Source organism: Myotis lucifugus, unplaced genomic scaffold (genome assembly GCF_000147115.1).
Source record: "Myotis lucifugus unplaced genomic scaffold, Myoluc2.0 scaffold_1199, whole genome shotgun sequence".
NCBI classification, from domain to species: domain Eukaryota; kingdom Metazoa; phylum Chordata; class Mammalia; order Chiroptera; family Vespertilionidae; genus Myotis; species Myotis lucifugus.
The window spans coordinates 55739-80605 of NW_005872247.1; the positions used below are offsets into that span (position 1 = coordinate 55739).

Sequence of the window (24867 nt, forward strand, 5' to 3'; positions counted from 1 at the left end):
TTAAGATAAGATGGCATGGGCACGCTGCACATCAGTAAGGTTAGCACAGCTGCCAGATTTTTTTATGGCCACCCTGCACAGGTTTTTGTTTTCACAATATCTGGCAATGGCCTAGGGGGAGACATGAGATAGAACACAGGTACATTCAAAATAAAGGAGCTGCAGCCTTCACAGAGAAAGCATCACTGATAGCCACACAGTCCTAATTCTTTATATGGATTATGGTCATTGCCTCTTCGGAGAGCTGCGTATACACTGCATGGTCCTTGGGATCCTATTTTATGTTCATCCACGAAGTTAAGTAGTTTAGGGACTCTGATTAGATTGACACAGCAAAGGGGAACTTAGAATTTGTTAAAGTTTGGGTTTTTTCAAGATGTCAAAGGTGTGACAGTCTTCCTCACAACAGTATCATCTGTTGTCTGTACACTTGGTTCCTTAAATATAATAAATATACAGTTGGGAAATGTTATTGTTTACTCAGCTATTTACATTCTATCCAATCTTCATTAGTTAGCATTTACTCTAAGCAAATTTTAATGAGGCTGGCATGTGCTGTATTTTACTGAAAGCTCCAAAGGTCTAGTGACTGATGCACCATCAAGGTACTATTTCACTTGCACATTAAGGTAGACGCACTCTAAAGGACTATTAAGTACCACAAAAACTGTCCATTTTAGTTGTAATTTTGTTGTATACTCCCCAGAATTCATAAGCCATAAATATTACTTTGTCGCACATACTTTACAAGTGCCATTAAAAACCCATATACTTTCTACACCCAGTGTTTGAAGTACATATTCTACAATCTAAGTATCTCTCTCTCAGGTTACTTTTGTCTAACAAACTGAAGGTACTGAACTGTGATCTATACAGAAAAGACATGAATTTGCAAACTGAGTTAAGAGTGATAAGTAGAATATGGTTGTAGATATGATTAATGATACAATTGTAGGAAATTATTCATGTATGGCTATAAAATAGAATACAGTTTCAAAAAAAACCATCAAAGTTTAAAATCGATTTAAATTATTCTGAATCGTGGTCACAGAAAAGGTAATTTTTATAATGTAGGATTCTTATATACACCATAAAAATACTGCTAATATGATGTGAGAGAGTTAATAAGTCTTATTCAATGTGTTAGTTTAAAACAGCTTTTCATTTTCCTAGTCTCTACATAATATGATTTATGCACAGATACTGGTTTTTGAGTCTGACAGAAAACCCCACTTTGTGATTCCACAGCCTTACCTCTAGGTTCAGTGCTCTTTCTTTTCGAAGAGGAGTCAATGCAATAGGCAACAATCCATGGTCACTTGCTAAGGACCGAAGGTCAAAATAGTATTGGGCATAGACACTGGTAGAAACATACAGACGGAACCGCAGTAGACATAGGTATTGCCTTTCCAACTCATTTCTGGGGAAGAAGGAAAACACAAAACCACCACAGGGCAATTTTAGTCAACATGGTTCTCTTCAAAATTGTCATTCTAAGCTACTAGGTTGGCTCTGAGTTTAGTTTTGAATCAAATAAAGGCTACCCAGCTGGGCTAATACACTAATGTTCAACCAGGCAAACAAGGCTCAACAATTTGTGGTCCTCTTTGAGTTTGGGACAAGGGGAAGGACTTTGAGTTTGGGACAAAGGGAAGGAGGTTATGTCTCTTGTGCACAATAGCTGTTGACTAGGGGCTCAATTATCAGAGTCCCATTAGTGCAGCTGTAGGTTTATTCTTCTTGCTCACTCTCAGGGCTCCACTCTAGTGCTCAGATGAAAGGAATGATGTATGCTGTTTCTTAGCCCTGAAGAACTTGCAGACATTTTCACCAGGCTGATAGCAGGAAGGGGATTAGTAAAGTAGAGATGTGCCAACAAAAGGACTGGGCACATCACCACAGCAACAAATGGATCCATTCAGAACCACCACTCTTATCTTTGAGGGGAAAACTCTTGGAAAATTATCAGACACCAAAAAAGAAAGTGAGGAAGAGACAACTCAATGGAAGCATGTACAATGCTCATGGACAGGAAGCATTAACACCTTTAAAATGTCCATACCACCTCAAATAATCTCTTTCAACCAAATTCCTATCAAGATGCCAATGCCATCTTTTACAGAAGTAGAACAACTAATCCAGAGTTTTATACGGACACACAAAAGACCCTGGACAATTCGTCACAGCAGTTGAGAGAAAAACAAAAGAGGCTGGAGGTATCACACTACCTGATATCAAACCCCACTACAGGGTTATAGTCATCAAAACAGCATGGTACTAGCATAAAAACAAACATAGATCAATGAAACAAAATTGAAAGCCCAGAAATAACCCCACACCTATATGTTTAATTACTATTTGACAAAAGAGGAGACTTCATTCAACGGTATAAAGACAGTCTATTCAATAAATGATGTTGGGTAAATTGAACAGATACATTCAAACATTGAAGCTAGACCACTTCTTACACCATATACAAGAATAGACTCAAAATGGATTGTTAACCTAAATGTAAGTGTCAAAACCATAAAACTCCTAGAAGAAAACATAGGCACTAAAATCTGGAATATTTCTCTTAGTGCTTTGCTGATAGATTACCCTGAGCAAGCGAAATAAAAGAAAAAATAAAGGATTGGGACTATATCAAACTAATAGTTTTAGTATAGCAAAAGAAAACATCAACAAAATTAAAAGACAACCCACTGATGGGAAAACATATGTGACATTGATATATCTAATAGGGGGTTTAATATTCAAAATTTATAAAAAACATATATAACGCAACACCTTATAAAAAACAGATACAGCTCAATACCAAAAATACGAAAAATCTAATTAAAAAATGGACAGAGGACCCGAAAAGACACTTATCCAAAGAGAGCATACAGATGGCTGATAGATAGGAAAAGATGCTTAACATCACTGATCATCAGTGATATGCAAATTAAAACCACAATGAGATATCCTCACACCTGTCAGAATGGCTATCATCAACAAACAGCAAGTGCTGACAAGGATGTGGAGAAAAGGGACCCTCGTGCACTTTTGGTGGCAAGGTATATTGGTGCAGACACTGTGGAAAATAGTATGGAAGTTCCTCAAAAATTAAAAATTGAACTGCCTGTGACTCAGTGATTCTACCCCTGGTATATATCTGAAGAAAACCAGGACACTAATTGAGAGGATATATGCACCCTATATTCACTGCAGTATTATTCATAATCCTTAAGCTGTAGAAGCAACTCAAGTGCCCATTAACTGATGAGTGGATAAAAAAGCAGTGGAATATTATGACTCATCCATAAAAAAGAATGAATTTCTGCCATTTCTGAGAGAATAGTTGGACCTAGAGGGTATAATGTTAGTGAAATAAGTCAGTCAGAGAAATACAAATAACATATGATTTCACTAAAAAGCAATATAAATGAACAAACAAAACAGAAGCAGACTCAGAGGTAAAGGGAACATTTTGATGGTTGCCAGAGGAGAAGAGGTTTGGGGGAGCTGGGTGAAGAAATTGAGAAGTACAGACTGGCAATTACAATGCAGTTATGGGGATATAAATTACACCATGGGAAAGAGAGTCAATAATACTGCAATAACTATGCATGGTGTCAGGTCAGTACTAAAAATATTGTGGAAAACACTTCGCCAAGCACATGATTTTCTAACCATTATGCTGTACACCTGAGACTAATATGAAATAACTAGAAGCCCGGTGCACAGATTTGTGTTCTTACACAACCCGGGACCCCTCGGGGGATGTCAGAGAGCCAGTTTCGGCCTGATCCCTGCAGGCCAGGCCAAGGGACCCCACTGGTGCACGAATCTGTGCACTGGGCTTCTAGTATGCATATAAGATCTTTGGTTAATCTCTTCCCGCACTTCCCACTCCCCCATTCTCTCTGAGATTCATCAGTCTGTTCCATGTTCCCACGCCTATGGTTATCACTCCTGCATTAAGCATCTGCCCTGGTCGCCAGTGCACATCATAACTACTGGCTGGGCAGCCGGTCGCTTAGGCTTTTATTTATATACTAGAGGCCCGGTGCACAAAAATTTGTGCACTCGGGGGGGGGGGTCCCTCAGCCCGGCCTGTGCCCTCTCACAGTCTGGGACCCCTCGGGAGATAACGATCTGCTGGCTGAGGCCTGCTCCTGGGTGGCAGAGGGCAGGCCCAATCCCTAGGTGCAGCCCCTGGTCGGGCTCAGAGCAGGGCCGATTGAGGAGTTGGGGCGCCGCCCCCTGTCATGCTCAGAGCAGGGTGGATTGGGAGGTTGTGATGCCACCCTCAGTCACGCGCAGGGTGGGGCTGATTGGGGGGGTGGGGCTGATTGGGGGGTTGGGGCACCGCCCCCTGTCACACTCAAGGCAGGGTCGATGGGGAGGTGCCGCGCCACACCCTGTCACCCACAGAGCAGGGCCCATCAGGGGGTTGGGGAGCTGCCCCCTGTCATGCACAGAGCAAGGCCCATCAGGGGGTTGAGGAGCTTCCTCCTGTCATGCACAGAGTAGGGCCCATAGGGAGTTAGGGCACCGCCCCCTGTCACACACAGAGCAGGGCCAATCAGGGGGTTGCGGCGCCGCGTCTGTCACACTCAGGGCAGGGCCGATGGGGAGGTTATGGCTCTACCCCGTCACACACAGAGCAGGGCCCGTGGAGGGGGGTGGGTTGGGGCACCGCCCTCTATCACCCACAGAGCAGGGCCGATCAGGGGGTTGCGGCGCCGCGACTGTCACACTCAGGGCAGGGCCGATGGGGAGGTTATGGCTCTACCCTGTCACACACAGAGCAGGGCCCGTGGTGGTGGGAGGGTGGGGTGGGGGGGTTGGGACGTAGCCCCCTGTCACACACAGAGCCACAGGGCGATCAAGGGGTTTGGGCACTGCCCCCTGTCATGCTGTTCCGGTGCCAGGAGGCCTCGCTGCTCTGCTGATCCCGGTGCTGGGAGGCATATTACCCTTTTACTATATAGGATAGAGGCCTGGGGGCTTGGCTGCTTTGCCCTGAAGGGTGTCCTGGATCATGGTGGGGTTCCCACTGGGGTGCCTGGCCAGCCTGGATGAGGGGATGATGGCTGTTTGCAGCTGGTCACACACCCTTCAGGGTGGGGGTCCCCACTGGGCTTCCTGGACAGTCTGGGTGAGGGGCTGAGGGCTGCTTTCAGGCTGGTGGTTGTTGATTGAAGCTCTCAACCTCTCCTTTTTTTTATTTTATTCTGGGCCAGCTTTAGCTCTGGCTCTAGCTCTGAGAGCAGGTATCTGGTTTGTTTCGGTTCTATAATCGAAACAATGTATAACTCCAGCTCTGAGATCCCGGCCTATATTTGTTAGAATGTTTCAAACTGCCAGCTCAGAGGCCTGCAAGGCAGGCGGGGAACGTTGGAGTCTGCAGTCACTGGAGCAAGCAAGCCTCAGGATCGCTTCCAGCTGCCTGGCTGCCGGCCGCCATCTTGGCTGACAGTTAATTTGCATAAGGATACGCTGATTAGCCAATGGGAAGGGTAGCGGTCGTACACCAATTACCATGTTTCTCTTTTATTAGTGTAGATAGATATTGAATGTAAAGTCTTATTGAAAATAAATGAAATTTTGAAAACCGGGGAATTAAAGACCTGAACTGGTAGAAAGCGTTAAGAAAGGCATGAAGGTATTTACATTACTGTTGTTTTTGAATCTGAGCTTCTACAAACTTTGCTACCAGAGAAATATACCAAATTATCACACAGATTATTACAATAATAACACATGAAGACATACTACTTAATGAGGAGTATGAAATGTCAAAGCAAATATGGATAGAAAATGTACGTAATTTTATGCCTAGTTCAGTCCTCTGCACAATGTAACCTTTCAAAATATTTCTTATTTTGTAAACTTTATGGGGGCAAAGAAGGTATTCGAAAATGGTTTGAAACTTCATGAAAATCTTGCAAACTCACAAGTTCTTGATTGTAATGCCCCTTAGCAATGAGAAGAAGTGAAAATTCCACATAGCCTCATCGTGCAGATACTTGTATGTCAGAATAATCGCTCCCAAAACAATGCGTTTCCAGTTAGATGGGCAAATGTCGATTTCAGCATAAGATAAAAGTCTTTCTATGTAAACCTGCAAAGTAGAACACTGGTTTTTGATTCTAGTTCAGTTTAAGTGCTGTGATAAGAACTTTCAGGAATGATAGATTTCATCAGTTTTTGACATGCCTTTTATTCATAGCTTCTAGAGAGACTGCTTGGCCAGCCAAAGCCAGAGGCCAAGAAACAGTTGCAAATCAGACACTTCTACTGCCTACTTTCCCAGGTGAATTTCCAGCCTGCTCACCAAAGAGTCGCTGGTTCCACTCTTGGCCCCTGTCAGGACTCATGCGGGAGGCAATCAATAGATGTCTCTCATACTGATGATTCTCTCTCTATTTCTCCTCTCCTCCCCTTTCTTTTCTACTTTCTCTGAAAATCAATGGATAAAATATCCTCTGGTGAGGATTAAAAAAATTTTTTTTAAAGAGAGTCCCCCCAGAGGCTGCTGTGTGGTGCAGCAGGACAGGCAGTGCAAACAGGTGTGTCTGAGGCAGGTCTCTACAACTGTCAGGTATTCCTGGACTTAGTGCCTTTGTAAGAAACACACACGCACACCAAGGATAGACATTTCATATCCCCTAAGCCTCACATCTCCATCACAATTCTGTGAAATCCATCTCTGTCTTACACAACCTGAAGCTTGGTCAGTTCTGTTGGTTTCAGTTGGTAGCAGAGCTGCCAGTCTCTATCTCCCTGGTTCTCCTCTAAACCTGCCAGATAGCTGGTGAGATCTCATGATTTCTTCACATGTATTACATGTCTAATCTACAAAGAACTTGGTGAAGTTAACAGCTAAGCAAAGATTATCGAGGCAAGCTGTGATTTGCTGTTTCGTCGAAGGGTTTTTGAAGAAGAGTATGTTTACTGTCCGAGGTTATCAGATTGACAGCCCACATTAGCCAAAGGTGTTAAAACCCAACTGTATTTTAGAAAGCAAAAGGTTACTGAACATTATGCGCTATTAGTGAAAGTTTGCACCAATCTTTCAAAGCTAAATGCTCCCAGATATCCTATGAATGAACCTCCTTACAAGGTTCAACTGTCAACTTTCTCGGAATAATTAGAGACATACACAACATTGGAAATCACTCAACTTTCCTTCATCACTTCTACAGATTTAGAATGTGCCATTACTCATTCATTTATACCACTTGCCCTCCTGTGTCAGTGGAATTGAGATTTCTCTTCTCACTGAAACTCTTCTAGCAGTGAAGTCAATCCCATCCCACTTCTGAAAAACACCTCCCACAATTACCTCTTCTTGAACACTTTCCTGTGCCAGAGATTCTCCCCAATATGAATGTATTTATGTGATACCCATCCCACTCCCCACAATCCCTAGACTGCCTCCTGTCTGTTTGCTCACAGTGAATGCCCTGAGGCTGCTTCTCATCTCCCACTCTCTCCTTCACCCACTGCAGTCTGCCCCTGGCACTGTCACTCGACTGAAACTGCTACTGCTAAGGTCATCGGTGCGTGTGCACATACAAACCAGAGCTCTTCACCCCAGCTCCCCACTCCCCACACATTCCCTAATGTCATGTGGGGCACTGCCATTTGCCTAGGTGCTTGGCCAAAGACGTCCAATTGAGTTGACCTGTTGCAAACTGTTAGCAACTCTTGTTATCGCTGCCTGTCACTGATAGTGAGTCTGCTTCCTAGTCTATTTGTCACTTCTCACCCATGTCACTGTTATTGTCCCTGACTTCTCGGCCTCCACTCAGACTCCCAGCTACAATCATTGTCCCCAAAGCAGCCTGGATAGCTTTTGTAATCAAGAGCACTTCCCCACCCTGCTCAACTCTGCCAAAGTGTTTCCACCAAACAAATAAAAATGTCACTTTCTCCCATGGCCTGCAAGCTGCAAGGCCAATCAGGTAGCACTTGCCCTTCTAGGTCCACATGACCTACATTCTCTCCCTCATTCCACACTCTGACCACACTGGCCATACCTCACTCTTACTCAAATACCAAGTATAAGTTCCCATCTCAGAGGCTGGCACTTATTCCCTCTGCACATAACGCCAGAGCTCCTCAAATTCCTCAGTTCAGTCAGGCCAGGGTCAGATGTCATCTCTTACAGAGGCTCTTCCTGATCACCTCTCTCAAGTAGCAAGCCCCTCTCAGCATGATATCACGTCACCCTGCTGTACCTTCGTGATATTTACTACTACCTGAGATATTCACCTTTTAACAACACTCAGTTAAAGAAATATTTATCTCTTCCTCACTAGGACAGAAGCTCCATAAAAGCAAACACTTTATTCAATCATGGCTCTCCTCTATCCTCTGCACTTAGATCTGTAAGGACTCAGCTCTGAAGGAGAAATCATCAGGCATAGCTTAGGGTGCTATCAAAACAGGGAGAAACAATAAAATGAAGGAAGATAAGTGAGTTTCCAGAAAGAAAGTGAGGTCAAAGTGCTCAATGCTGACAAGAAGTTGCTCATTCCATAAATCCACTAAATACCTGCTCTTGCTACTCTTCCTGCTTCCATGCATTTTGATTCACACATTTTCTCGGTACTGGAATAGCTAATACTAATTCCCTGCCAGTAGCTCAGATTTATGCTCTAATTCCATATATTCAAACGCGTGGCCTGGTGCATCAAATGCGTGCATGGAGGGGGTTGTTCCCTCAGCCTAGCCTACACCCTCTCCAATCGGGAACCCCTTGGGGGATGTCCAACTGCCAGATTAGGCCCAATCCCATGGGCCTAAACTGGCAGTCAGACATCTCCCTCACAATCTGGAACTGCTGGCTCCTAACTGCTCACCTGCCTACCTGCCTGATTGCCCCTAACTGCCTCTTCCTGTCTGTCTGCCTGCCTGATCACCCTCTGCCTGACTACCTGATCACCCCTAACTGCCCTCTTCTTCTGGCCTGATCTTGCCAACTGCCCTCCTACTGCCCTCCTCTGCTGGCCAATTTGGTTCTGACCTTTCTATGCCAATCAGCATCAAAAGCTCTGCCATTGGCTGCTCACACTTCACCCAGATTTAGTTCTGACTGGTCAGTTTCTATGCCAGTCAGTGTCTCTGGGTCTATCAACAGAGCCTGCTCAGAAGTGCGGCACTGATGAGCATCCCTGGTGGAGGCCTGGAGAAAAATAGAGGTGCTGCTGCTGGCCCGGCTTGGAGAGAAAGAGAGAGGCAAGTGTTGATCAACAGCTGCCACACAGGCTATGGATCAGACCCTGCTTCTCTCTTCAGGCCTCTCTCTGGGCCTGGTTTGCATTCCCTCAGCAGTCAGTGCTGGGTCATAGTGCCTGCAGCCGCAGCAGTCAGTGCTGGGTCACCACGGCAACCAAGTGCTGACTGCAGGACTGACTTTCGGTTGGCTGAACCCCCGGTTATGATGAACTCAGGGTTTTTATATAGTAGGATGATCTCTAGAGATGCCCCTCTGTCTCACAGGTGCATCATCTTAATGTGTTTGAAAAGCACTCACCCTCTTCTACTCCAGATGCTCTCCTTGCTGAGTTCCCTAGCTCTTCAAGTGGGAGCACCACTCCCGCCTTTGATCAGCTGTGCTCAGCACTCCAGATGGCTGGCAGCTCCGTGAAAAGGCCTGTGTCTAATCCAGTGCCCACTGAGGGGTCTCTATTCGGAAGCACAGGCAGCCTCTCCAAAATTCTGATTGAACACTGATGGAGGAGGCACTGCACTAAGTACTCTTCCCTCAGACCAAGCAGGAGACTTTCCCCTTTAGGATTGTCCGAGGGAGGAGTGATACAATCCCCATTCTTTCTCACGAGAATGGACCTCTCATTGCAAATGACACACTCTTTCCACAGGAAGCCTGGATGAATGACACAGAGCCCCTTACACAGCTGTAGCTGAGCAGACAACCAGCAAAGCCTTTCAGGTCCTACTGGCACTAGAATCCTGGAAACATCACAGGCAGGCACAAGAGGACAGCAAGGACGGATGAATACCATCATCCAAGGAACAGAGAACATTGGGCTCTAGTTCTCAGTCAGGACACACATTACAACTGCCTGGGGAATGCAGCCTGCGACTCAGCTTAGACCTACACTGAACCTGTCACTGCCTGGGGCCCAGAAAGTTCTGTTATTGCCCCCATCCTGCCCCATCAGCACACCTTGTATGTATGCCTGTGTGCACTGCATGTGCCTATGTCTCCTGAGGCCTGGAGGGAGAAATGGGAAACCTCTCCCTCCTGCTGCCTTTGATACAAATCGCTTTGTGGTAAAAAAGCAAGGACATTTTAAATCATAGTGATTATTAAGCTCAAGTGTGTGAACTTTACATCCTTTGATAGGTTTCCCTTAATAAAGTTCTGAAAGAAGAACTATCTTACCAATGTTGTTATGGCATATCCTCCTGTTGCCTTAAAGGCAATGAAGAAAGGTCGAATAAATCTGTAAATTGATTCGGGATCAGGATTATGATGAAAGAATTCCTCAGGAAACTTTTCTTCCTGAAAGAAAGTACCCATTGAAGAAAAATATTAAGTACTTTTGTAACAACCATGTTCCACTTGTGCCATGTGCAGCTTAAAATTATTTTGATTGGGTGACATGTATTTTAGCCTTTTCAATATAAATAATGGGACCTTAAAAAACAGTGACTGAATATTGACATGCAATAAAGATAAATACAGGCACAACCTCAGAATATTTATATATTCCTTTCCACCTTCCCCTACAATATTCTGTCTAAATGTGAACTATTTTTAGGCTCCAAAGACTTGTTGGTCATCATGTCATACTTCTCTGCAATCAACTTTGAGAATGTAACCATCGGGCTCTAAGGCTGTGCTGTGCATACAGTGCTCACCAGCCACATCTTGTTATAGAGCATTAAGACATTTTAAAATTTTTGTCATTCTAATTAATTCAATATTGAAATAGCTGTTTAATTGTCTTCTAGAGATCCTGACATATCTATTAGGTTTATGTACAAATATTCATATTGCTTGATGCTATTGAAAATTTTCTTTTAAACATATACATTTTTGTTTTTCAGGCATGTTGTCCACTGTAGCTCACTAATTATACAAAGCTGAAACTCAGTTCTTACTGACCTATCCTATATAATAAAAGGGTAATAAGCAAATCGACCAAATGGCGGAACAATTGGTCACTGTGATGCGCACTGACCACCAAGGGCAGAGCCTCAACACAGGAGCTGACCCCTGGTGGTCAGTGTGCTCCCACAGGCGGAGTGCTGCTTAGCCAGAAGCCAGGCTGATGGCTGGCGAGCATAGTGGCTGTGGCAGGAGCCACTCCCGCCTCCGGGGCAGTGCTAAGGATGTAAGCCATCAGTCAGACATCCCCTAAGGGCTCCTAGACTGCAAAAGGCACAGACTGGGCTGAGGGATCCTCCACCCCCAGTACATGAATGTCGCGCACCGGGCCTCTAGTTTCTTATATAACACGAGAGGCTCAGTGCACAAAATCCGTGCATGGGTGGGTGGCCCTCAGCCTGTGCCCTCTCATAATCAGGGACCCCTCGCGTAGGGTCCCTAGGTTTGACTGGTGATCAGGGCCTATTGGGGCTTTCCTTCCCCTGGCTACTGGCAGCTGGCCATGCCCCCGCTGCTGCCACTGCTTGCCATTGGTGTGGCACTGCCAACCCCTACCCCATCACTTGGCATCTCCCTCTGCGGGCAACAGGCGTGGGGTGTGATCATTGGCTGGCCTGGGATTTCCCTCTGCGGGGTGATCACTGGCTGTCCCTGCACACCCACCACCACACTGCTAGCCAGTGGGCTGGGCCTCCCTCTGTGGGTTGATTGATTGCGGGGGCCCCAGATCAATCACCCTGCAGAGGGTGGCCCTGCCCACACGACAGTGCTGTCTGTAGGGGTAGCCTGGGTCTTCCTCTTTAGGACAATTAGTCGTGGGGCTCTGCGCACCCAGCTGGGGCTCCACAAATGGTCACCGCCCAGAGGATGGCCTGGGCCTCCCTCATTGGGGCGATCACAGAGTGCCACCCCACCCCGATCGATCGCCCCGCCAGCCAGAGGCATGGGTCTCCCTCTTTGAGGCCTTGGCCTCCCTCTGTAGGGCGATCGTGGGGCGATGGCCGGGCCCCCTGACCAATCACATTGCACCCACCTTGGCAGGCCTGGCACCAGTGTGTGTCATAGCATGGTCATCCAAAGTTCATCTGGAAGGTCGTTCTGCTGTTTGGTTGTTTGGTCGGTTTGCATAGTACACTTTTATTATTATAAACTAGAGGCCTGGTGCACGGATTTGAGCACAGGTGGGGTCCCTCGGCCTGGCCTACGGGGATCAGGCCAAAACCAGCTCTCCAACATCCCTCGAGGGCTCCCGGACTGTGAAAGGTGCAGGTCAGGCTGAGGCACCCCTCACCCCAGTACACAAATGTTGTGCACTGGGCATCTAGTTTCTTATATAACACTAGAGGTCTGATGCACAGATTTGTGCACAGGTGGGCTCCCCTGGTCTGGCCTGCAGGGATCAGGCTGAAACCGCTCTCGGACATCCCCCAAAGGTCTGGGATTTCAAGAGGGCAGTTCTCGGGTTACACACCCCAGAATGGACTCCCTCCTCTCAGGTTCTGAGTGCATCACCTGAGAACCACATCTGCCAAGTCACAGCAACTCAGTAGCATCTGCATTGAATGTCAGACCTCTGTTGGTCAGTTCGCGCCATAGCTACCAGTTAGACAGTCGCTTATGCTTTTATATTAGATGTTCCTTTTGTAAAATAATTAGATACAACATGGGGAGGGGAAGAAAACTTAAAGGAAGGTAATGTGAACTCCAAGCTGGAGAAAGTAATTTTTTACTAGTGATTAATTTTGAAGCAAATCAGCATGGAATAAGCACAATTGTCTGAGAGAAAAGGACAACCTCAATACAACTGGCACTTACTGTGACAGGATGGAGTCTCTCATAAAAAATGTCCTTGGATCTATTTGCATCTCTAGAAAACAAGAACGTGATTGAAAAAAAAAATCCAGGAACTGTCGTGTTAGCAACACATCTGCTGGGAGTAGAGGGGGGTGGAGGGAGCTTAACCTTCAACAAAGAAAGTCCTTCTACAAATTCTTCTCTTAGATCCCGTAGGAATTTTCTGACCTCTTTTTATTCAGCACATCAAATTCTGTGAAATTTTTTCTACAATGACCTGCCAGAGCTGCCTTTATAAGCATTGACCCTCCCTAATAGGCAACACTAGGCAACCAAATCGATGGCCAGACCTCTAACTTCTCATTGGCAGACTCAGGAACATTTTACAACGCAGTAGTAGTGGGCAATTCTTCATGTGAGAATGAGATTCCTGGTTTTTTTTTCACTGTTTTTTCTCTTACTAGTTTCCTATATTATATTCTTATTATATAATATATTTCTTCTTGATTCTTTACAATAATCTGAGGTTAAAATTTGCCTTTGAATTTTAAAAGTGACCACTCTATTGATTTGAGGGGGAAAAATGGATTGCCTGCCCCCTATACATGGAACTGGAAAACTAGCTATGTGGCCTTACAGAATTGAACCTACAACCTAGGTATGTGCTGCCTAAATTGGAATCAAACCTGCCAGCTTTTGGTGTACAAGACAATGCTCCAACCAACTGAGTGAGGGAAACCAGTCTTCTGGGGTTTTAGGTTTAATTTTCCACACTACTACACTCTGCTCATTTACACAGTGGTTCTCCAAGTGTGTTTTGCAGGCTTCAGTGGTTCCACTAGACCATTTCCAGGAGACCCATGAGGCCAAAACTGTTTGTATAGACATATTAAGGCACTGCCTGCATTTACACTGACATTTGCAATGACTGGATAAAAGCCAAAGTCAGTAAAACTGGTTTCTGAGCAAGAATCAAGGCAGGGGTCCCAATCTGTGCTAGTAGTCATTCTATTCTTCACTGCCACTTGTTGACAAGAAATATGCTTTACTTAAGCACATCTTTGATAAAGCAGTGACAATGAATAATGTTATTAGAAGTTGAATCTTCTTTTTATACTCTACAGTGGTTCTCAACCTTCTGGCCCTTTAAATACAGTTCCTCATGTTGTGACCCAACCATAAAATTATTTTCGTTGCTACTTCATAACTGTAATGTTGTTACTGTTATGAGTTGTACTGTAAATATCTGATATGCAGGATGGTCTTAAGTGACCCTTGTGAAAGGATCATTCGACCGCCAAAGGGTCGTGACCCACAGGTTGAGAAATGCTGCAAGGGGAAGTATGCATTAAGCATTTCTGCATACTGAAATGTGGTTGTTAAGGAAAAGCACTTGGAATTAGTTGTGAGATGAATGCCCTACTGTTCTCAGAGAATAATATTTTTATTTGATAATACAAGTGTCGTGCACTCAAGGCTGAAAAGTGAGTCTGTCACTTCCAGGAAAATAACTTATACATTTCTTGCCAATTGCACAGTTCCAGCTATCAAGCTCAAAATCAAGATTGGGGAAAACTTGTATCCTTTTTGTGACCTAACAGTTTTTCAATACCTAAAGGTTTTTCTGGGAAGACTGGTGGTTATGTGATGCTACCTAACAAAAGTGAGTTTTGATACTGTAAAAAGAAATGTGAGCTGATACTTTCCAAATGACCAATGCACAATGTTATTAGAAAATTACTTACAATTTAAGAGATTCATTTAGCATAGAAGATGTATGCATGGGTACTAATTTAACAGAGACCTTAGTACAAGTTCAAGGATAGGATTTAAAATTCCATTGTAACTAATTTCAGAAGACAGCTTCTGTGGACTCTGGTATAGTATCAAAGAATATCCAAAATTATCTGAAGGCTTTGAAAATAAAAATTTTCTAGCCATAAAGATACATGAGGCTGGGTCTGCATATTGTTTATTCAAAACAAATTATTGAGATCACTGAGGTAATCACTAAGGATTGAAGACAGGGTATAAGTGAGAATCAGCTGTCTTCTGTTGAACCAGACATAAAGAGATTTGCAAAATGTAAATAAGTGACACAATTTCCATTCGACCAATTTATTGTGGAAAATGATTCTCTTTTATAAAGAATTATGTTAACACTATGACTCGCTATCAGGGGTGTTTCTGCCCCCCAGGAAACATTCAGCCATGGTGGATACATTTTTTTGTTGTCAAAATGGGACCTGGGAAGATTATGCTACTGGCATCTAAGCTGTAAACACTCTGTAACGCACAAGGCAATCCGCCACAACAAAGCAGTATCCTGCTCAAAATTTCAACAGTGCTATAAAAACCATGTTTCAACATACAAGGAATTCATTTTTAAATTCTCAGTTTTAATTTCTAATACAGTAAATATCAATATAAACCAGATAAACAAATTTTCTTCAGGATCCTCAATAACTTAAGCATTAGGAGTCCTAAGACAAAAACAAATGGTTCGCTTCAACAATGTAATAAGAGCACTAAAGCTTACTTCAATAGTATCCATAGTTAAAATCTAACACTAACTTTATATCTGGTAAGTTTATTAGCTGGAATAACAAGACTGGTTTTAAAACTCACCTCTTTTTATGTGGTAATATATTGCTAGTGCCAGGCTGTGGAGAAAAGAAAAAGTAACAATTGACTTTATGTCAGGTCTGAAGACAGGTTTTAAAAGGGTTGTGGTGGGGGAAGACCATCCCAGCTTCCAGGGGCCATGAGATTCTCATTCAGAAAGTATCGCCTAAGCACTTTCTGCCTTGTGGTAGTTCTTTGTCAGTTACTAAAATTAGGAAAACCAAAATGCTAAGGAATATGCTGTTAGAAGACATGTTTTGGGTGATTATTATAACATAGAAGTTATTACTCTCTTGCCCTATCTTTTGCCTTTCTACTCAGAGAACCTTTCATCCTGTACAAGTTAGATCTACTTGTACAGATACTTAAATTTAAGCCACAGTAGTTTTCCACCTGCCCACCTATTTTCCTTTTTCCCCTAAAGTTAAATAAAATGCTCTATACAGAAGAGAATCATTTAAGGTCACTTTTACATAATTGTTAAGAAAATGTAATGGCAAATATAAGAATGCAATGAAGTAAAATTATACACCCTGTAGTATTAAAAACATTTATTTCCAAATTAGTTTAAATAAAATTTTAATGAGCAGATGTAAGTCCTCATATACTGCGTAAGGTCCTATATCCCTGTTATTCCCAGATGCTGTGTAACAGGAAACAAAGGAGTGCTGTAGATCAAGTTATATGCTTTTTGTCTTTGCCCCAAATGTCAGAAATGAAGCTCCAAATAATTGAGGAAAAGCAAATCTGAATTTTATAACTAGGTTATAGAATATTAGCAGTTGTACAAAGGCCTGTAGCATTGTTAGCATCAAGATGGGCACTTCTATAGTGCTTCAAACAGTTTCATCTTCAAAATGATTTTAAAATCATAGAATTTGAAGCATATAAGCTGAAAGGAACCAATGAACTTGTGATGATATTTAACTCAACAACCCATTTTACAGAGAAAGTAACCAAGGCTTAAAACTGACTTGCTCAAGGTCCCACCAAGAGTGAGAAGCAGTTCTCCTTCTTCTACCCTCTAACCAGGTAGTGTGGTTCCCAAGCTTGGCTGTGCATTGGGATCATCAGTCATCAGAGGAGTTTTACAAACTGCCTTCTTCCACCTTGAGATGCTCTGATTTAACGGGCATTGGTTAACTTTGGAAGCTTCTCGGGTGAAGCAAAGTTTGAGAACACATGAAGTAGAGTTAAAATCAAAATCATCCCAGATGCTTTTCTCCACATAAAAATGCCTTCCATCCCCCCTCAGCTTATCAGAAGGCTTGTGAGAGTGACAGAGTGTGTTAGGGAAGGAGAAATGGAATGCATGTGTTTAGAGACACATTTAGACAAAAATTGCGTAAGTGATTCTAATAAGGCTCACCCATCCCATTGAGAACAATGCACTATTACCCCAGAATAAACATTTTTTCAAAATCATTCCTAAAAGCTAATGAGCTCTATTAATATTCTCACTAAACCTTTAATTTACCAATATTAATGTACTGAATGATCATTTTCAAAACTTGATAAGAGCAAATGAAAATTTACTGTACTTCCAAAAATTAGACGAATTTGGAGGGAAAAGGCTTAACACCCACTTGTCTGATATTCAAAACAACTGTTGAATTATATATTGTAACAGTAACACCAGAATCATCTAATTCAAAAGAAGCTATGAAATGCAGCCAGAAAGGACTGGTTTTTACTCCCGGATTTAGTGGCCAGACTGAAGAAAAAGACTCAGTGATTGTGAGTTGGGTGCCAAAGCTCAGGACTTTAGAGAGAGACGGGTTCCAGTTTTGCTGAAACTCAATTTGATCTCAACTGTTGTTATGAGAGAAGAAACTTACATTATTATGATTGTGAACTGGCTGTTATAATTAAAGTAGAAGTTACTGAGAATTTAATTAGCCAAAAAGCTGATACAATATAAACAAAATTAAGTTTATAAATAAATTATGTCTTAGGACTGAAAAATAAAATCAGGAATGAGGATGTTAATATTTTCAGGTAGAATTTCCCAAACTGTGTTCTGGAAAGTCAACCCTCTCATCCTGGAGAGACACCAATAATGATCCTTGGACAGCGCCAATGGGATTCAGGAAGCTCTACATCCTAGTTTGGTTTTATTTTGCTCTTAAGTAAGCTTGAAAGTTTCATATTAGGGTGTTTTTAAAGTGCATCTCCAATTGTGGACTATGAACTCACAGAATTTAATGAATAGTTTCATCATCATGACACTGTTATGTTTGCTAAGCGTAAACCTGACTGTGACTATGTTTCCCAAACTTCACCTCTCTCATGATTTTGCTTTGATTTTGTTATATATGGATGGATATAATGTAGTGTCTTGAAGATGTGTAAATATATATCTATACATATATATATAACTAAATTTAATTCATCTATGAAATTATTAAAACCTCAAAACTCAGCTCAAAGAAATTATTTTGAAAAGTTGTTCCTTTAGACTGCTTTGATGCATTCTAGAAGGAGATTTCCTAGAAGGAGAGTGCATTTCAATAAAGAAAAAGTAGGATGGGGGAAACCTGACACATTCCAATGAACTGTAATACACTCTGGTGCCAGTAGGGGACAAGCTGTCCCTTCTTCCAAGAGCAGCTTCCAGGGTAGTACACATGGTTTTAGGCCTGTATCTCATGAAGAAATACTTTATTCCAGAAACATTCAGTAAAACACACCTCTCCTTTCATTGTGTTCAACAATGTCTCAGGAACAGTAATGCCTCAAGTAAAGATAAACACTTTGGGGGGGATTTTTTAATTGTTAAGTGGGTTTCACTTCTTCCATTCACTCTAAGATTAAAATGGAAGTGGAAATCAATATATAATTGACACCAGTGTTTAACCTGAGCACTGAAAAGGACAATCAAATGAAAGTACATATGGGCAGGATAAGGGGTCTGTCCCCTATTTGTACTCACCACTGCAAGGTGATTTTCAAATCAGACTGAGAAATAGTGCTGTCTACAAATACTGTAGCACACGAGCTGTACTTTTCCCTAAGGTGACCAGGAGACACCTGAATGGGAAGGGGAGCAGAAGAAAATATCACAGTAAGTTAAACCTACAAAAGTGTGTTTTTCCTTGCTTAAAATGTCAGACAATTAAGCATTACAATTGTTCTCATACCCTATGAACTGCTTCAGTGCAATACCATGTGCAGCTCTACAGTAAACACACTGCATGCTCTCACTTCCAACGGTGAGAATTGACGAGGGGGTCATCAAATGCTGCCCTTGACATACTACCGATAATCCAACTTGGCCAACACCTATGATTAATTCCCTTTATAACAATGTAAAACATTTAAAATAAGATTTTAGTGTTTTTTCCTTGAGAAATGAATCCTGCCAAGATTTCTATTTCTACTATTTATTGTCTACATTAAGACATACTGCCTTCTATAATATTGAAGCAAGAGCTTTTACTGAAGTACATAAAAGCCAATGATAAATGTTAGTTCAGGAGACAGTGTGAAAAAATACATGTATCTGAGGCAGAGGTGTGTGTGTGCTGGGGCTGGCCTGCGGCTCACAAGTTAGGGACCAGAGTTCTCTCTGGGCCTCAGTTTCCTTACCTTGAGAATTAAAAAGTATTGTTTTAAGATTCTCTCACATCCAAAAATAGATCAAACAACTCTGAGAATTTAACTCTCCCTCATGTTGAAATAAGACTATTATTACATTACTCAAAAGAGAACCTCAGATAATATGGTACTTAACATGATATTACAAATTCTACTAGAGGCCTGGTGCACAAATTTATGCACAGGTAGGGGGTCCCTTGGCCTGCCTGCCAATCAGGGCTGATTGGGGCCGTCTTGCCCAGTCCTGATCTGAGCTGATCAGGCCCGACCAGCCAGGGGGAGGGACTATGGGAGGTTGGCCGGCCACAGGAGGTTGGCTTTGGGAGCACACTTAACACCAGGGGCAGTTTCTGCATTGAGTGTCTGCCCCCTGGTGGTCAGTGGGCATCATAGCGACTGGTTGACTGGTCGTAACGGTCTGTTGGCATACATATATATATATATATAAACTAGATCCAATGCATGAGTCCACCTCAATCAGGGCTGATTGGGGCTGATTGGGGCTGTGGGAGCAGCATGGGCCATGAAATGGGGCCAGCTGACCAGGGGAGGTGTCATTGGAGGTTCCAATCAGGACCACTGGGCCCAGTTGGAGGGAGGAAACATGGGAATTTGGTTGACTGGCCTTGGGTTACGGCCATGGGAAGTTGGTTGGTCAGCGGGAGGTGCTGCAAAGGGTTGGCCAGTCACCAGGGGGGAGGGGCTATGGGAGTTTGCCCGGCCCAAGGGAGAGACTGCGGGAGACTGGCCAGGCCATCGGGGCCATCAGGCTGGCTGGTGGGGGGAGGGTTTGTGGGACGTTGGCTGTGGAAGTACACTGACCACCAGGGGGCAGCTCTTGCATTGAGTGTCTGTCCCCTGGTGGTCAGTATGCATCATAGCTACTGGTTGTTCGGTTGCTTAGGCTTTTATATATATAGATTCCCTAAGCTACATGATACTAATCAGGACCCTGCCTCACTCAGATGCTCTCTCTGACTACAAGGCCTTTTTCTTCCACTTTTTCTCAGCAAGGTTAACCCCACTTCCCATCTACCTCCAGGACACCTCTGCCAACAGCTACACCAAACAACTGTCCCTTTCTCTGCACTCACACACCTGAGTTCCTACTTGTTACATGGTATCAACTGCTTCAAGGGCATCCCTCTCATAAAAAGTGAGCTTCTCTAGGGAAGACAGGACTTTCACTCCTCTTATACCTCCAACCTTCTCAGCACAGAATCTGGGGCAAGTTAGGCGTGCAACAAGTGTTTGACCAATTGTCTAAAATCAATTGCAACTGGAAGGCAAATCCTACTACTGATACAAGTTAGAATTTACCTGCAAGTGTCAGACCTATGACAATTATTTTTTGAGATATGCTAGAGAATAAATTATCTTTAAAACACTAGAAATATTCATGTCTTTAGAAGTATCCATTGATTTAAGAGCCCAACAATACAGCAATAATCAAATACGGAAATAGCCCAAACGATGTTACAAAAATCCTCTTAGAGTAAAACCAAAACCAAATTCTAGTCACTGTAAGTAGTTGAAAGTAATAGTAGTATTCTTTAATATGACAGAATACCAACATTCTAATAAGCTTCATTTTGTTAGTGGCAAAATGGCACCAGAGGTTTGACTTTTGTCGTTGAGTTTGGCTGAGGAAGAATTTAGAGCCAAGAACTTATCATAAGAGAAAGTATATTTAGAAAGTCACAGAGGTAGAAGTGAGCCAGTGTTGCTTGTGGGCTCAACACACAAGTTACAGAGCAGAAGAAGGGCCCCTGGAACTTAGAAGAAAGAAAGGAAGAATATACACGCCCGGGGAACAAGACGGGGAAGGCATGGGCATGCTCCAGAGTGAGAGCACCTGAGAAGAGGGCGGGGAAAACTACAGGCATGCTCAAGGGAGAGAGAGCACAGGTGCTGGGTCCTTCATCTTAAGGGCTTTTACCTAAAGGCAGAAATTTTAGGGACGGTCTTAGGGGACCTAAGCTGGGCCTGAAGCTGAAACCAACTGAAGCCTAGATATTACTTCTACTTTGACCAAAACTCTGTCTCTAAGATCAGCAGACCCGAGGCTTTGTTACTAAGGTTGTTAGAATCACGCCAGGACCTCTTTTGTCCTCAGGGCTTAATGCTATGGGAGTCAGGATGCAAGGGCATGCATGCAAGTTGTATGAGGCTATTCTCTGGGACCCTTGTTTCTCTTCAAGGGTGTCCATATGCTGGGGGAGGAAAGGTGAGGGGACCAGCGATATGAAAGTTCAGGGGTTGTAAACTGCATGACCTGTGATATGCTAAGGGAGGAAAGGTCACCCTTGGGTGAGGTCCCACCCTACAATACTTGGTTTCCCAGTTTCGCCCATTGCTAGGCACCAACAGCTTTCTACTTTGGTGACATACTTGGCCTGTCGTTCCTACTCTGTTCGTGTCTGCCTCACTGCCTACTGTATCAGTTTTCTTTTGTCATTATAAACTAATTCAGATAAGCCTTCCTTCCTCATATTCCTATAAAATAGCTTTTATCATGCTGTCATACTTTCCCACCAGTGTCCCCCTCATATACACAAAGACAGGAAGGGAGATTATCCGGTTGATATCTTTTAAAATACAGAGCATTTAAAAACTGCCAGTATCCAAGAATCAGAAATATCTTTATATTACACTAGAGGCCAGATACAGAAAATTCATGCAGGAGTAGGCCTTCCTTTCCCTGGCTGCCAGCACCAGCTTCCCTCTGGCACCCGGGACCTAGGCTTCCCTCACAGCCCTGGCTTCATCTGGAAGTTGGTTGTCCGGAAGGATGTGGGGTCAAATTAGTATATTATACTTTTATTATTATAGATAAAATATCAATTTGCCTGTTTCAGATGCTTCCCTTTAAAGCCACTGACTCCTCAGTAACCAGAGGCTCCAGATGGCATAATTTGAAAACAATCTCTATTTGGAGGAATAAATTCTTCAAGCTAGTAATATCTTAACTATAGCTAAAACTCTGATATGTTTCTTGAGCCATGCAGTTAACATATACTTTACTTTTCAGATCTCATCAGACAAATACAGCTTAAATTATGAAAACTCATCCAAATACTTTTTTTCTAAATGGAAGGTTTACTACTATACGGCTGCAATGTGGCATATAATACACCATAATAAAGTCAATTATGACCAGAAACCTATATAGGGGGGAGTAAAAAGAATAGGAAAAAATGCACCAAAATATAGACTAGTTAGTAAAACTTTGGGTGATATTTGCTCCCATTTCCTCTATTTAAATTTTTTCCATTATAAATGTACATTGTGTTCTATTTGAAAATAGTGCTAAAACACTGAAAAGTTTTAATCAGACATGGGCTCACAGGTCTATGGGGTTCATTTAGTAAAGCAACACTTTACAGTATAGTACTGTTAGGTCCAATCAAAGCAACACTGAGTACTTCCCCATCAGTCCAGGTCTACTTCCAATTTTTCAAAATTTCCAGTACCAAGTATCTAGTACCCACTATGGTGGCAGAATTAAACCTAGTAGCAAATCCTGGATATACTGGCTGCCAGATGATTATGTTCCTCTCATCTTGCTTGAATATGTAAAACAATTGTTCTTTATGGTTAAAATTTTACTGTTGCTGGCTTACAACCTCAATAAACTCAATAAACTCCATAGAAAACCATAGAGATAAAAAAAAAGAATCAAAGAACCTAAATGCTAATGACAAGGTAGTCTTTGTAGGTATTTCAGTAGGTCACTAGAATACACAAGGCAAAAATCCTACTGTATCTTCACTCATTCAGAACAAATTGACTTTTACAATCTTTTCAAGAAAGGGAAGCGGTTCGTTAGATTTACTTATTATTATTATTTTTTTTTATTGTCTAAAGTTTTACATGTCTACTTTTTCCCCAATTGACTGCCCCTGCCATTCCCACCCCGGGTGGGCAAGCCCCCACCGCCCCAGTGTCTGTGTCCATTGGTTATGCTAATATGTATGCATACAAGTCCTTTGGTTTCTCTTCTTACCACCCCCCCCACTGCCATTTGTCTCTGGATCTATTCTTGTTTATCAAATTATGTTCATCATTATATCATACATATGAGTGAGATCATGTGATATTTATCTTTCTCCGACTGGCTTATTTCGCTTAGCATAATGCTCTCCAGTTCCATCTGTGCTGTTGCCAAAGGTAAAAGTTCCTTCTTTTTTATAGCAGCACTAGAGGCACAGTGCATGAAATTTGTGCACTGGGGGTGGTGTCCCTCAGCCCAGATGCACCCTCTCCAATCTGGAATCACTAGGGGTTGTCTGACTGCCCATTTAAGCACAATCCATACACCGGCAGTTGGACATCCCTTTCACAATCTGGGACTGCTGGCTCCTAACCACTCGCCTGCTTGCCTGCCTGATTGCCCCTAACTGCTTCTGCCTGCTGGCCCAATCGCTCCCAACTGCCCTTCCTTGCCAGCCCGATCACCCCCAACTGCCCTCCCCTGATGGGCTGATCTTGCCCTCAATGGCCCTCCCCTGCTGGCCTGGTTGCCTCCAACTGCTCTCCCCTGCCAGCGTAATCTCACCCCCAACTACCCTCCCCTACCAGCCTGATTACCCCTAACTGCATCTGCCTTGGCCCCTACCACCATGGCTTTGTCCAGAAGGATATTGGACGTCCAGAAGATGGTGGGTCAACTCAGTCTAATTAACATATTACCCTTTTATTAGTATAAATAGATTATATAGGATAGGATTGCTTAAAGGGGGGAGGGAAGCCTTTTTCAGCAGGAGGAGATGCACTTGGCAGACAAAAATACATAATCACTGTATCTTGATTGAGAGCCAGCCCTATGCACTGTACAGCCAAACTGGTCATTAAAAAATTGAACCGCTTTCTTACAATTTACACCTTACACCAAACAACCTTTGCCCTTAAAACCTCTCTTCAGCCCCCACCTTAAGTTCTGCCTTCACAGTTCATCCAGATTAGGTTTTGATTGGTCGGTTTCTATGCCAGTCAGCATCAAAATCTTTGCCTCCTAGGCAGCCATTGGCTCCAGATTATGTTCTGATTGGTCAGTTTCAATGCCAGTCAGCCTCAAAAGCTCTGTCTCCTAGTCAGCCATTGGCTCTTCTCAGTTCACCCAGATTTGGTTGATTGGTCAGTTTCTATGCCAGTCAGCATCTCTGGGCCTATCCCCGGGCCTGATCAGAGAGGTGTGGCTGACCAGCAGCCACCCCAGGCTTCTGGCAAGCAGGCTGAACTGCTGACCTCTCAGAGACAGAGAGCTGTGGCTGCTGGTGAAGCCCAGAGAGAGAGAGGCAAGGGCTGTTCAGCAGCTCCACGGAGGCTGTGTATCAGACCCTGCTTCTCTTTCCAGGCCACACCAGCACCTACTTCAGCTGATCAGCTCTGTCTCTCTCGTTTTCTGAGAGGTCAGCAGTTCAGCCTGCTCGCCAGTCCCTGCTCACCCGAGCCTGCTGCTTGTGAAGTGTGGTGTTCGGTCGTCCCTTCAGTTGTTTTGTACATTATGGTCCCTGGCTCTTTATATATATAGACTAGTAGCCCGGTACTGAAATTCATGCATGGGGGAGGGAGGGGAAGGGGGGCTCTCATCCTGATTGGCTGGTGAGGGTAGCGGAGGGGACGGTACCAGAGTTGGCGAAAGTCCTGAGAGCCCTGGGTGTGGCTTGGCGTGCCTCCTGGGGCTGGTGAAGGTCCCAGGAGCCCATGGCCATGGCCAT

General features: G+C 43.4%; 1 protein-coding gene across 1 annotated transcript; it reads right to left on the reverse strand.

Annotated features, from left to right (window-relative positions):
• Nucleotides 1–24867, reverse strand: LOC102427618 (cyclin-Y-like protein 1). The gene is made up of 9 exons (XM_023748210.1): nt 24777–24867; nt 20899–21002; nt 18483–18580; nt 15554–15588; nt 12947–12996; nt 10403–10522; nt 5943–6109; nt 1255–1420; nt 1–111 (listed from the first exon to the last, which is right to left on the reverse strand). Exons 1-9 carry the CDS (start codon nt 24865–24867, stop codon nt 1–3), a joined length of 942 nt encoding a protein of 313 aa, XP_023603978.1.